Source organism: Pangasianodon hypophthalmus, chromosome 1 (assembly GCF_027358585.1).
Source record: "Pangasianodon hypophthalmus isolate fPanHyp1 chromosome 1, fPanHyp1.pri, whole genome shotgun sequence".
NCBI lineage: Eukaryota > Metazoa > Chordata > Actinopteri > Siluriformes > Pangasiidae > Pangasianodon > Pangasianodon hypophthalmus.
Genome location: NC_069710.1, coordinates 2,890,447 through 2,905,396, shown reverse-complemented (window position 1 = coordinate 2,905,396; position 14,950 = coordinate 2,890,447). Strand labels below are relative to the sequence as shown.

Here is a 14,950-nt window from a genome sequence, read left to right as displayed (position 1 = left end):
CGTTTTCTGTATATAAAAATGAGAAATGTTATTGTTCATATTGTTCATATCATCAGTGTCCTGAGAAATAGTTAGAACACTAAACTAATACATGCTGATATAAAGCTGCTATAAATCAGGGAACCTTTATTTAGGTACACTTCCAGGAAACGGTGAAATCGTACACGTAGCCTGCTTTTGTGTAATTTACTACTAAATACACAGCATTAAATAATTTTAATTATCAAAGGACGCATTTAGGTACCTCAATTTCGTTACTTACCTAATTAATCACGTTTTTTTTTTTCGAAAGCACAGTTCATGCACGTAGGAACCTTTCTTCTTATCTGCGTGTTTCATAGGGGACCAAAATAAGGTAGGGACCGTTGGCCACAAGGTCCTCTAGCATCCGTTAATGAAAACATTATGTTAATTTCTGTAACAGTTTAGGTAAGTTTTTACAATATAGTGACATTCTGACATCACTAGTTGTGTATGCTTTGCGTTTGCGATGTTTCATGTGTTCACTTTGCGTCAGTACGAGCAGGTTAGCATAAATAGCGTCAGCAAGCTAACTTAATAATGTTAGCTAACCCATTAGTATTGTAGCATTTAGACTTTATTATCAAATTATTATCAAAAATAAAACGTGACACGACGATAAACTGTGCTTTTTAAGTTATTATTCGCGTGGTTGTCTGTTGGTTCGCTAATTTATGACATCCAAAAGAGAGAAATGTCTTAGCTAAGATTAGCAGCTACTTGGCGAGCCATGTTTTGTGTGTGTGTGTGTGTGTGTGTGTTTGTTTGTTTGTAACCGAAGATTGATGTCTTTCAGGCTGAGTGATGAGTAAAGAGTTACAGATGAGGGCTGCAATTAACCAGAAGTTGATTGAAATGGGGGAGAGGGAGCGGTAAGGAGTTTATTATTATTATTATTATTATTATTATTATTATTATAAAGACTTATACATAAAGACTTGTTCTTTTTTTTATCTGCATTGTAGGTTAAAAGAGCTGCTCAGAGCCAAGCTGATTGAGTGTGGCTGGAGAGATCAGTTAAAAGCACACTGTAAAGGTAAGAGCAGGTTCTGGAGTGACTCATGGAATGATGACTTTATTAGATGCTGGGAAGTCCACTAGTTTTACAGTCATCAGTAATGACCGTAGGCCATGGCCATTAGTCACGATCATCATGCATGAAAGTGTCTGGGTGTGTAATCGTTTTGAAATTCCAACGCTGATACTATCAAGAAAATTAATGCCATCTTATCAGAAAAACACACCGCTTCAAACAATGCATTGTTTGGAGAAACTGGTAAAATATGAGATCTCCCACCAGAGAAAAAGTCATACGAACCAAAGTCATCAGTTCAAACTGACTTGCTATTAGAGTTTGCTTCATTGCTCATTATACAACCTGCACTTGACCTAGTTCTACTTTTAAAGACTTCTTTTATCATATCAAAACTGATTTCTGACTTCTCATGCTTACATCAAAACTGATTTCTCAGAAGTCATAAAGGAAAAGGGGATTGAGAATGTCACAGTAGAAGACTTGGTGGCTGGAGTCACTCCTAAAGGAAGAGGTAGGCTTCTGCTTTCCATTTTCTATAAACTCTCAATTTATTAAGAACAGAGATACCTAAACAAGTAATAAATTACTTCCCAATGATTTTAACAAGTAGTGTTGTCTATGTTTCTCAGCGTTGGTGCCTGACAGTGTAAAGAAGGAGCTTCTGCAGAGAATAAGGGCCTTCTTAGCTCAACATTCTACATGATGGACAGGATACTGGACTCTCTGCCAACTGAAATGCCACATCAGCTGTAAAACTGATGATTTTTTTCTTTTTTCATTCTTTTTTTTTTTTTTTTCTTTTTTTCTTTTTTTAATGTGTTTGTGTACTGCCTTGAATATTGGTGAGGAAATAAAAAGCAAGTCTGGTGAATGATTTTGTTGTCTCAACAATAAAGTTTATTCATGTTTGTAAATGAATGTTATTGACTGCTTTGTTGCATGGAGTGCCACAGGAAAAGAAAAAAGTGTTACAATTGGAATTACTCATTAAAATGTAAGTATAATAAATGGGCAAACATATGGAGCTACTATGACAAGGGCCAAATTGTGATGTCTAGACGACTGGGTCAGAGCATCTCCAAAACAGCAGGTCTTGTGAGGTGTTCCCTGTATGCAGTGGTTAGTACCTACCAAAAGTGGTCCAAGGAACGACAACCGGTGAACTGGCAACAGGATCATGGGCGCCCAAGGCTCATTGATGTGCGTGGAGTAAAGACTAGCCTGTCTGGTCCGATCCCACAGAAGAGCCACTGTAGCACAAACTGCTGAAAAGTTAATGCTGGCTCTGACAGAAAGGTGTCAGAACACACCGTGCATCACAGCTTGCTCCGTTTGGGGCTGCGTAGCCACAAATCGGTTTTAGAGTACCCATGCTGACCCTGTCCACCACCCAAAGCTCCTACAATGGGCACGTGATCATTAGAACTGGACCATGGAGCAATGGAAGAAGGTGGCCTGGTCTGATCAATCACGTTTTCTTTTACATCATGTGGATGGCCGGTGTGTGTGTGCGTCACTTACCTGGGGAAGAGATGGCACCAGGATGCACTATGGGAAGAAGGCAAGCTGGCGGAGGCAGTGTGATGCTCTGGGCAATGTTCTGCTGGGAAACCTTGGGTCCTGGCTTTCATGTGGATGTTAATTTGACACGTACCACCTACCTAAACATTGTTGCAGACCAAGTACACTCCTTCATGGCAACAGTATTCACTCACGGCAGTGAACTCTTTCAGCAGGAAAATGCGCCGCGCCACACTGCAAAAATTGTTCAGGAACGGTTTGAGGAACATGACAGAGTTCAAGGTGTTGACTTGGCCTACAAATTCCCCAGATCTCAATCAGATCAAGCATCTGTGGGATGTGCTGGACAACCTTACCTCACAACTTACAGGACTTAAAGGATCTGCTGCTAACGTCTTGGTGCCAGATACCACAGCACACCTTCAGAGGTCTTGTGGAGTCCATGCCTTGACTGTTCAGAGCTGTTTTGGTGGCACAAGGGGGAGCTACGCAATATTAGGCAGGTGGTTTTAATGTTATGGGTGATCAGTGTATACAGTACATTGTAATGTTATACTTTTTTAAAACTATACTATGTATTTAATAAATAATGCAAATGTAACATTGAGGTTTAAATATCCTTGTCCTGAAACTAGGCAATTATTTAAACAAGGGGGGTTTCATGTAGAATCCTTTTTCGGAATCAAAGAACTCTTAATGGCGAGGTGGTGGAACAGCAGGAAGCATTTCTGCCTCACAGCTCCAGGGTCTCTGATTCGATCCTGAGATCAAGAGACTGTGTGGAGTTTCTGAACTAAAAGTGAGTCAATGAGAACCCTGAAGAAGAATCTTAGAAGAACCATATTTTCCTAAAAGTGTGGTTCTGCAGGTGAAGTCTACAGCACCATATAAGATCTCAAGCTATTAGCAATTCAGAGCAGTGAAATAAAAGCTGTTATGTCTATGCTGCTTTTGCATGTGCTGAGTTGGTAAAGACAGATATATCTGAAATTCATCCTGAAAAGGCTACTGCATATCTCAAAGAACAGGACACACAACCATTTTCCTTATTCGGGTCATTCTTTCTTGGTTTTGCTTTTTTTGTACTCTCATGGCTGATCTATTCCATGATTTTCATTTATTTACTATATTTTTTGCACATTATATTTTTCAATTAACTATATTTATTACCCTTAGTATTTTCAAAACAAAGAAATACGTTTATCCTGTTATTTTGCTCATCACTTAACATAATTGTGCAGCCTTCGTTTTTTCTTTTATAACTCTATCATGAATAAAACTGAAGACAGAGTAAATTTAAGTTCAGGTTAGACTAAGCATGCTGAAATATATCTGCTGTCTAAAACACTAGAAGTAGTTCTCGGTTTGTATGCAGCTTTCCATTAATTCACTTTGAATTACAGTGACTAACTTTACAGGATGTGCAACATGGGTTTTCAGCTTATAGTTTATGGGGTCTCTCTCTCTCGTCCCCTCTGTCAGAGAGGAGGAAAATTTGGCATAAAATGTGCTCAGGTCTGAGAAGTTTTAAATGTATATTTACACCCTGCTGCAACTCAGGGGAACTGTTTTCCACCAGCTAATGAGACTCTAGAGCAAGGTTGACTCTGTTATTTCTGGCATGTACCAGCTGGTCACATAGACATCTCTCTCTCTCTCTCTCTCTCTCTCTCTCCTTCTCAAACTCTCTCTCTCTCTCTCTCTCTCACACACACACACACACACACACACACACACACACACAAACTCACTCTCAGTAGCTCAGTGCAAATAACAAATAAGAGGAAATACATCATCCCCTTTAATTTAAGAGCCAAGCAGAGGTCTGCCAAAGTTAACACAAGGCAATGTTAGGTAATGATCAGCAAATGTGTATTAAGTTTCATTGAGCATGAAGTCACATTCCTCGTGTTTAGCCCCAACATGGCAGTATCTTAACTCTGCAGTGGTGACAGAGAGGATGCTGTTTATGAGAACACGTAGACTTGAAACAAATGAAGTTGGATGGTTTGTGTAATTCTCTATGAGACCTCTACACCTAAAGGCCAGGCTGTGCAGGCCAGCACCATATGACCAATTCTATCCTCTTAATCACTAAAAACGCTCAGTTCCACCATAAAGGAGTCTGACTTTCCACTGCTTTATGGATGCTGATTGCTACAGTCAATATAATTTGCTCAGGTGCCATGTGTGCCATTATGACTCAATTGAAACCATCTTTTACTCTGTGTCAAACTACAGCATAGCTGAGAACTGCTGATGAACCGGTGAAGTCTGAACAGCACAAGACCGAAATATAAGCCAGGCATGTTTATGTTATTGCTGATACCAAGGCACTCACTGTCTTGTTCTTTGGCTTGCCTTAATTTGCAGTTTCTCCCTTTGAAGTGTGGTACACATTTATATTTCCTGACTGTGAGGCCTGAGCCGCAGACACTCCCAGCGTTTGCCCGCTGATGCTGCAATCGGATAGCACATGTTTCCATGTGGGCCTTGCTCAGGCCCTCCTCAGATGATAAAAAACACAAGCGGAGAGGATTTGTGCGGCGAACAGGGCTGCAGAGAGGCCCCCGAGCGGCCCAGACACCGCCGCAGGGGCTTCTGGCACACCCTGGCAGCAGAATGGTTTCAGTTAAGAATTTCAGTAATCACTTTTAGGAGTGTAATATATAGCTGACCTTTGGCAGCGACACACGACCCCCTGCTCCCCCGGCGATTTGATCAAAGGAAGCGGCGGTGGCTGTGCAAACAGCGCTATCAGTGAACTCCAATGGATTTACTGCCTGCTTCTTCTCTCTTGTCTCTGTGGAGTCGTGTGCTGATACTGGCAGAAAGGGAGGTTTCGTCTTACAGGATCTCACCCTCCCCACCTGAATTTACAGCCCTGATCACAGCCAGCCCCGTCTTCGGCTTGTGCAGTCCACCTCTCATCAGCAGAAAATAGGCAGCAGTTTACTTACAGCACCTCAGAAACAAGCAGCCACTACATGGCCCACAAACTTCAGTCGGGCACAAATAGTACTGACCGTCGGAGAAGACGGGAATGTCACCATGGAAAAGTGAGGGGCAGAGTTGAGGTTTATGCTCCAGCACAGGAGGAGATGCTACAGAGGGGAATGGGGAAAAAAGCAGAATATAGTTAATCATGTCTAAAGGGCACAGCAGCAGGAGGGAGGGAGAGTGCATGACCTGTGTATCACAGCAACTGCTGCGTCCAAAAGCTGGTATGGAACCAGGTGTTATGCAAGCCATTCACACCAAAATGAAGCGCACACATCACATGAATGAGCCGTAGATTATTATGACAACTTGTGTCAATTAGTCACTCGTATGTACGAATATATTTCAACGGTCTGTTAAGGACACAAGGAGGAAAGATTCCAGTGCACATTGTAAATTTCGTCTTGTATCAGTTCACTGTTGGAGATTTATTGTGTACATTTCACATGTGGCTCTCAGTTGTGGACAGATGACACAATAAAAAGACATACAGTATCATCTTACTCTGATTTAATATGGCCATAAATCATAAATGACCCGCTGTTTCATCAAACTATCTCATTTTTAACCCCCTATCAAATCCATTCGTCTTTTTCTATTGTTTACATCTGGACATGTTTAGTAATACAATAACACAGTACGACAAAACTTTATATCACAGTGGAACAGAGTATTTATATGAATCATTTAAAATCACTTATGTACTGCTTATGCACATCCCCATAGTGGTTTTACAATGAATGAAATAAAGTCATTAATGAAAGTTATTAACATATGAAAACATGGAGAGGATTAAAGCAGGAGCAGATGTGTTAATGCTGTGTATGGGACCCACCCTGTTGGTTCACAGCTCATAACTCCTTGGTAAAATACAGGGTTTTATGGATCTCCAAACCACCAGTGGATTCAAATGAATTATTTAAAACAGTTTAAAACATCAGTACAACAAAACAAGAGAAGGTAAAAACATCAGTAGGGAACAAGAAGGAAATTAAGTAAAAATATGCCTGAATGTTCTGCCATTTGGTTGAACATATGTGTAGAGTTTTAAGATGTCAGGACACCGGACCTCTGTTCTGTCCGATCTATCCGACTGCAGTACATTCATCAGCTATAGCAAACATCAACCACCTGGTGGCATAATAATACCAAATTGTCACACTGATTCCTGGAACAAATTCCACCATCAACAGACTATAAACTGCTGAAAACTGGATCCAGTCTTGCTGATTATTATTTTCATCATTTTGGGGATTTTGATTGATTGAGGTGGTCTGACCCTCAGCATCTGAGAACTGTAGATTAAATGATAAAAACATATTACCAGTGTAATATTACAATGGAGTAGATGATTTAAAAAAATGTAAAAAAATAAAAATAAAAAATAAAATAAATAAATAAAAACACCTGCACTGCATTTATAGGATGCCATGGCTAGGAGTGTTTATTTGACTCATTTGATTACAATGTGTGCTGTGTCATTAAAAGTCCACAGGATGTCCTGTGTTTTTATGAGCGTCTTAGTCAAACGAGAGGGGGAGACAAGAGAACTGCTTCCTCATTCTGCCACGAGAGCATAACCACCTCAAATTATGACCATCCTGGAAAACAGCAGGAAAAAAGAAACACAGGAAAAGATGCATTTTTCTTTCTCTCTTTCCCATCAGAAACACGGCCTAGACATTATCAGCTGCTTACGGGCAGCTCATGGAGGTGTTAGTGTTTTACAGCTTTGCGTGAAATCATTAGCGCTTTGTGATGAGTCTGATAGTGGCTCATGTTTGACGTCATTACTGTAAAACAGCAGGAACACGTCTGTACAGGTATGTGTCTAGAGTACAGTCAAAGTGATTCACCTTGTTCTTACGTGAATTCTCTGGGCCTAATTAATGTACTTCACTTCACAGCTGTGAAGGACTCGCATCATCGGCCAATGAAAATAATAAAGCAGCAAAGAGTATGATATATTACATGTAACACATGAAATAGCAGTTCTGGAGTTTGAGTAAGTCCAACTCAAATCAGTTGTGCTGACCTGGCCGCAAGCTGCTTCATTAGCCTTTTCCTTCCTCTACTCCAACCCTGACATCTGGCTGCCACAAGGTAAGTTAGAAGTGAAAACACCTTGAATGTTACCCCAGAGACAGCTTTCTCCTGAAGGCCAGGTAAGTGGAGTGTGTTCTCAGGCTGACTCGGGCCTCCACACTCGGCTGGTTAGCAGAGGGATCAGGTGAGACTCATGTGGCCAGCCTGGCTGTGCTCCCCACGACCCTGCAGGGCTGAGCTGCTCGCTAACCCCGACCCAGAGCACATTCCTGCTTTATTCCCAAAGCCTCAGCCATGCTGATCATGCCTACACACAATACTGTTACCCTCAATGCACACACACACACATGCACACACACATACACATTCTCTCTCTCTCTCTCTCTCTCTCTCTCTCTCACCTCACCTTCGCCTATTGCTCCCTGTTAACTATCCAACTGTCATTTATCTGATTTATTCAAGACAGTTATAAACAATCAACAATATACCAGCATATATTTTTGCATTAGTATTGCACTATACACAAACTCATTTGAGCATATGCACATGAGTTCACCTGATTCTCTAGTATACACACACACACACAAACTCAGCACACACCCTTTTCCTCCAGACTACCATCAGAGTGAGCCAAGCACAGCTGTCAAAACCTCTGCACTTCCAGCACGACTGAGGCGAGACAGGCGGGGTGAGAAGAACAGAGAATGAGCCCAGCACCATGCGTGCACACACACACATATATACACACACACATGCACACACACTCACACCCACATATAGAATGCTGTATCGTGGACGAGATGAAATGACTCCCTGGGACCTTAGCTTAGGATCCACCTCAAAAGGGCCTCTCTCTCCTCATCCAGTCACGCTCAGCAGCAGAGTGTATACACACACACACACACACAGAGCTCAGGGCTCCAACTCCACCCTGCTCCTCACACATATGCTGTTGGGTCATGTATGCACTCTCGTATGCACATATGTATTCCAGGTCAGCAGCATCTTGCTAAGAGGCCCTTTGTGTACAATTTCTATTTTCATTGTGGAGATTTATATAATAACATACTTATGTCCACTTGATATGAAAAATATATAATATAAACTCTGCATACTGATTTATATGTATATATATATCCTGTGTATATGTATATATCTATGTGTATAGCCTGTGTTATGGTTTCTTATCATTCCCTGCTAATGACGTTTTACTAATAGCTATGCTCTTGTGCAACATATTGATAACATTTGAACCTTGCTACCACTTCCAGTCATTCACGGGGGATCTATGCTAGACATTTCCTGCTAATGCATGCATATTACATAGCACTGACACTCTTTTATTATTGCTTATTGTAAACCCTTCAAAACAATTATCACTAATGTCTTCAGGTCTGTGGCCAAAGTTTAATGACTCTGGCCATGTTAGGAATCCTGCTAAAGCTGGTTGGATTCCTAACTTGAAAAGACTATGGGTCTTTATTCCTTTCTCTTTTGTTGTATAACAACTCACCACAAACATGCGTCTCTGATCCCACTCCACCCTGTTGTCTTAAACGAGGCGCGAGGAATGCGTTAGACACTTCAGATTTGCCACCGTGCAGCTGGGTGACTTCGAGCCAGGAATTAGAGCACTACCTGACTGGTCCTTATTATAGCCTCAAAAAGCTCCAGCATGCAAGAGAATGTATAAGCACATCAAATCAGACCCCAGAATTTAGTCATGCAGAATTATTCTCAGTTGTCTTTTAAAATTGTTACAAAAAATTTTAAGGATCTATAAAAAGCCCAGTTCCAAAAAACACTGACGTTTCATTTAAGGATGAAATGGTTTTGGTTTGCAATTCTCACTTGACTGTATTGGATGGCACCTACTTAAGGAAAACATGTTTTTCTCGTGTTAGTGCTAGTGCAAGGAAATGGTGTGGTTTCACAATTTCAAGATTGTTATGGAGATCTTTAGTTCTCCCACCACATTAAGTGGTTATGGTGCGCACACAGGCCCTCTGAGACCGTAGAAACATACACAGTGGTTTAACGTTGGGCACATGCCAAGACAAATGGCTGCTTCAGGTGAAAACAAACCTTGGCCAGGACTGCTTTTTGTATTCCAGGGGAGGAGGGTTACTTTCTAGAACAGTCTTACTCAAGTGCAGCCTTCAGTGCTTGAGCACGTTCAGGTCTCGTGAATTCACCAAAATGAGGAAATCATTTTAAAATACTGCTCTGCAAATAAAACCGGTTCATAGGTGTTTCAGAATTTAAGGGGAGCAACCTCTTTAAAGCCATTAGTGCCCGTCTCCACGCTCTATTTGTGACATTAAGTGATGGAAACTGAGGAAAAGTGACTGAGGATTTGTCAACCATAAAGCAGAACTTAACAAGGAGGAAAAAAAAGAACACAAATGGAAATTTTCACATTTTCTGTCCACCCCCAAGTTTAAGGTCATCCTGACTGGCGTTCACCTATAAGTGACCATAGCTGGCGTAATACCATATAAATATTGGCTATACCCTGAATAGCTATAAATCCTTAGGAGAGAACTTTACCTCTGCTATTTCACAGGGTCATTTCCCTGTGCGCAGTTTCATATTCAAATATTCACTTTTTATGAGCAACCAAAAGCTTGTTACAGTCTTCTATGGGGAATGTATGTTAGATAAACCCCAATATTGTAGCAGCACTGTTTCCACTTATTGCTTCCTTATAGCAAAATCTCAGATACTAATTACACACATAAATCTACACAATAAAAGTTCTGGCAATTCCACGAGCACCTTTTAGGAAGAATTTATACAAGCTTGCATATCAAACATTAGATGAACCAGCTGTAAATTCATTTCTAACTCTCACTATTATGTATGAGGGTCTGTCCAAAAAGACGACACTACATCTTAGTGTAATCCAGACATTTTCTGTCTGTTTGTGATGCTATCAGCTTCTTGACTGATCTTATACTCATCACCTGTGGCACACCTGAGGGGATATAGGTGAAAGGGGTTAAATGGATTCAATTAAGGGAACAATTGGTTTAGTCACACAATTAACAGCTCAGGTTTACTGAATGCAAAAAGAGCCTGGAGGACCATAGCTAAGGATCTCAAGCATTCAGTCAATCTGGCCTGCTCGCCCCCCTGCGGACCAGCAGAACTCCAACTGGGAGCTGTGGGGAGCTGGACTCTACCACTCCACTCCCCCCACCCCATGACCAACAACCTGTCTGACCTGTCAGCTTCCCTCACTTGGTGGGAGAGCTAGTTGGTCACACTGTGATTTCATGCTACAGAAATGGGCTCCCACGTAACTTAAGCTTCCTCCGATGAGGCCAATAATCAGTAGAGCTATCAACAGCATCTCTTAGTGAGCTTATGTGAAACATATTAAATACTGCTCGATGAGGGTACAATTTTTACTGGGTGCCAAATATCTTTTGCCTGTTTAGATTCAAAACACTACCACCTCCACTTTCCTTACTCTACCTAAACTCTGCAGAGCACTGGAGTCGTGAAATGAGGATTTGAACCGGGCATGAACCATATCAAAGAAGTAAGGTTAGAAAGCTAATCGGTACTTTACTCAGCTTGCACAAAATCCTCTGCTGAATGGTCTTTTAATCCTTTAAAAACTTTCTAACTGTAAATACACCGTCTGTTTCTAGATTAACAGATGAATTAAACGTTTAATCTGCTTAAGTTGTAAAATCTTTTCACGTGAAAAAACATTTGTGACCCAGCACAGTAACAGTAATGCTATGCCATGCTTCTTTCACAGAGGATTGTCCTAAGACTATCTGACGTATGACGTTTTCAAGTTTCGCAGGTGGAACTGATTAAGGTTCGACTTAGTGAATTTTAACACAAGCAAGAGTGAGAAAGGTCTGATATACATACTTTCATTGCTCTCCTAAGAGTTACGCAGGCCTAAATAGCCCATTTATCCAGGTATGTGTGTCCAAGTTATTTCACAGTGAATAAACATGGACAAAGTGAGTGTTTTATGGCCGTCTCTGTGTTAGTTAACTGTAAATAGCTTGCAGCTATTGGTCTTTTGTCTGTAGGTTTGTATATATGTGCTCTCTCTTTTAGGAATGTTGAACATTAAATTATGGTCCTTGTACTTGTTTTAACTGCTTTGGGTTATTAGAATAGCACACAGTATTGTCATCTATATTAGTTAGTATGGGAAAAAGTAACTAACAGAAGTTGTGTAAATCTGTTCATGCTTAAGATGCACAACAAAAGGTCCCAATGTTTTTCTCACAATCTAACACACTATGATATGTTGTCCCTGAGGAGAATGACTATTAAACCATGCTCTCTCTTTGCCATGCATTCCAGTTTTCCTCTCGTTAATTAATCCTTCCTTTTCTTTCCTCTCCACCTAGTTCTCATCAAGGCCTGCATATAGAAAAATAAGATGTATCCACTGGGATCTCCTCCACATCAGACTAAAAATGTCAATCACCAAGTTTGACTTTTGCACCTGGCTTGCAGGAACGTTTGCGCCATTTCCAAATGATCTGATTCGCAACGTTTCCTTTAGCTGTGCCTAATTGTTTCCAGTTGTAATTAAAATAACTTAGGCCCTTTCCACGTAAAGAGAATAGGCTCTCGTCTCTCAGACAGCCTTGTGTAAATATGCTCCACCTGGCCAGAGGAGCACCTTTAGAGGAATCAAAGCATTCCTAAAACGCAGGCAGTATGTTACATCCCCCATGTTGGGGCTGTGCGTGCAGTGCTATGTTTGCAAGCCAGTTAGATGAGGTTTCCTCCGTTGCCTGATTGACCACGATGGGCTTTTTTACACTCACCGCACGTGTTGTTCCTGTCCCACACCCACACTGCATCATCAGGCGTTTCAACACCTCGGCTTTATTTGGCTCTGACTCAGACCTCTTCCTCCAGGGTGAATTAGACAATCTGATGGAAAAAAAAGACATCTGCCTGTTTCTTTAGGAGACCATGCTGGGGAGTTTATTGTCACCTAAGACTATACTTCACTTGGACCTTGGAAAAATGATAGCTTAAACCAAGTTGCGGGTAATAATATCTGCCTTATGCAAGAAAGAAGTTTTGGGCTACTGTTACAAGTAAAACAGTTGTTTTTTTTTTCATTCACAGGTTTATAGTACAACAGCACTGTGTATTAAATAATAGCCATTTCATATCTACAGCCAGGTCCATAAGTATTTGGACAGTGACACAATTTTTGTAATTTTGCCTTCTGTACACCACCACAATGGATTTGAAAAGAAGCAATCAGGATGTGATCAAAGTGTAGACTTTATAATAAAACATATTATTAACTTAATAACTCAGGAATTACAGACATTTATTACAGCGTAATATAATCAAAAGCTAAATATAATAATAATATCATCTCTACATTATGGGTCAATTATGGAAAAATCACTTGTGTAATATAATCTACTGCTGTGCTCTTTGCTACCGAGTGACCACCAACTTTTTTGTCTAATATATAACCATTTACTTCTGAGGAAAAAAAGCAAGATGATGCCTATAGGGGGCAGTGTTCGCTCTCAGCAGTTCACTCACAGGTGAGCCTCTGGATCACTGCAATGACCATAGACTTTCCACTGCACGCTACAGCAGTCCACACTCACTCCTGCTCAATTAGTCTTCCCCTTTCAGCCCTCTCCTGCTCTAACACCACCATAATAGCCACTACATAGGAGGGCACTGAAGTATTTAGAAACACTGAACTTCAACCAGGCCAAGAGGCATTTGAAAGACACTAATGTAAGGGGCTGAGCCCTAATATAAACAACATTTATCACATGAAAGTTCAGGCGGGCCCATTAGGCTGACTTGAAGAAAGGGCACTCCTGCCTGGATGCACTAATGGCCCAGCTGCTTCATCTGGCTGCTCTGTGTGCCTCGACTGATCCACGCTCCACAACCCAATTTGGACTTCTCAGTCACCTTATCATATACATCTACATCTACATTCCTGTGCTCCATCCCTCTCTTTTTTTCTCGTTTTTTTTTAGGCACAGACAGAGAACGCTCTAATTCAGGAATATTATCTAATATGAATGTTTCTATGGTCTATGTGTGAAAAACACATCTTAATATTATATATAATATTAATTACTGTCTCAGTGAAATATTAATGCCATCTGTATTGCTATTTCTACATTGTACAAATTGAAATGAGAAAAACTGTTTGATAAGTTACAAAAAATTCTTTGTACAATGATCTACAAAGTTCTTACTACATCTATCAAAATCCCATGCTGAATTTTCTGCATTTTCCATAGCGAAAAGGTTAATAGTGAAAACGCCCCCAACACATAAATTGCAACCCCCAAGAGAATATTACTGACTACACACCCAACTAAAACAATATATACTGGTCATGCAGCGGTTTTCTTCTAATGCTGTTCAGTGCTGCACAGTGCTGTTGTCAAAAGCATCTTGCATGGTCTAAAGAGAGCACATTTGCCTTATGTTTTCTTTTATTTATCCATTTGTTTGGAGAGCATTTTAACTGAGTATTTTGATGAAGAAATGAAATGTAGGAGCTATTTGCTGGTGAAGCGTGGATGCTTTCTGCATAGTCATTTCACAATCCATCCTACAGTGAAAGAGGCCAATTAAAATAACACACACACATATACACACACATCTTACTATCCTTGTGAGGACCTTCCACTGACAAAATTATTAATGCAGCTAATTAATGCTATGCTATACCTAAACCTAACCCTAACCCTAACCCTAACCTTAATATCATTAAATCAAAGGAAATCTTTGGGTCTAGGTTTTAAATACAAAACTGCAGTTTTTGTATTTAAAAAAAAAAGTTTTTCTTATGGGAACCAGCCAAGTGTCCTAACAAGGTCAAAATTGTCAGATATTGGTCCTGACTAAGATACAAAAACACGCCCCCAAACACACAGGCATTGAAGTGTTATTAAGGCGACTGAGCAGCCAGAGTTAATCACATACGATACAGGGAAACATGAGATAATGAGGCTTTTGCCTGCTCTTTCATTTTCTCTTGGTGCAAATTTTTTTTTTTTACACATCTGCACATAGAGATGAGAGCAAATTTTTGTATGGTAAAGACATGATCACATTTCTCACAATGTCTCATTTGCAATGGACGTAAATGATAAAAAAGCAAAAAGGTGCTGAAATGCAAGGGCTTAAGAATCTGTAACAGTCTAAAATATGCTTTTATAACAGTCATGAAAACTACGTAAATATTTATGCTTATTTTAGTCTTCTGATTTATTTCATTTGTGCGTCTGTCAGCTCACATTCCTTTGTTTTCGTCTTACCTTTTGTTTGTTCACTAAG

General features: G+C 40.4%; 1 protein-coding gene across 2 annotated transcripts; it reads left to right on the top strand.

Moving 5' to 3' along the window:
- The first annotated feature begins 316 nt into the window (after positions 1-316).
- Positions 317-1,971, top strand: eny2 (ENY2 transcription and export complex 2 subunit). 2 transcript variants are annotated; one of them, XM_026914255.3, is made up of 5 exons: positions 317-429; positions 818-893; positions 987-1,057; positions 1,494-1,568; positions 1,687-1,971. In XM_026914255.3, exons 2-5 carry the CDS (start codon positions 826-828, stop codon positions 1,758-1,760), a joined length of 288 nt encoding a protein of 95 aa, XP_026770056.1. In that variant the 5' UTR covers positions 317-429; positions 818-825; the 3' UTR covers positions 1,761-1,971. The 2 variants fall into 2 exon arrangements, with proteins under 2 accessions (XP_026770056.1, XP_034162510.1); XM_034306619.2 differs by lacking the exon at positions 317-429 and adding an exon at positions 445-526.
- The last annotated feature ends 12,979 nt before the right edge of the window (positions 1,972-14,950 follow it).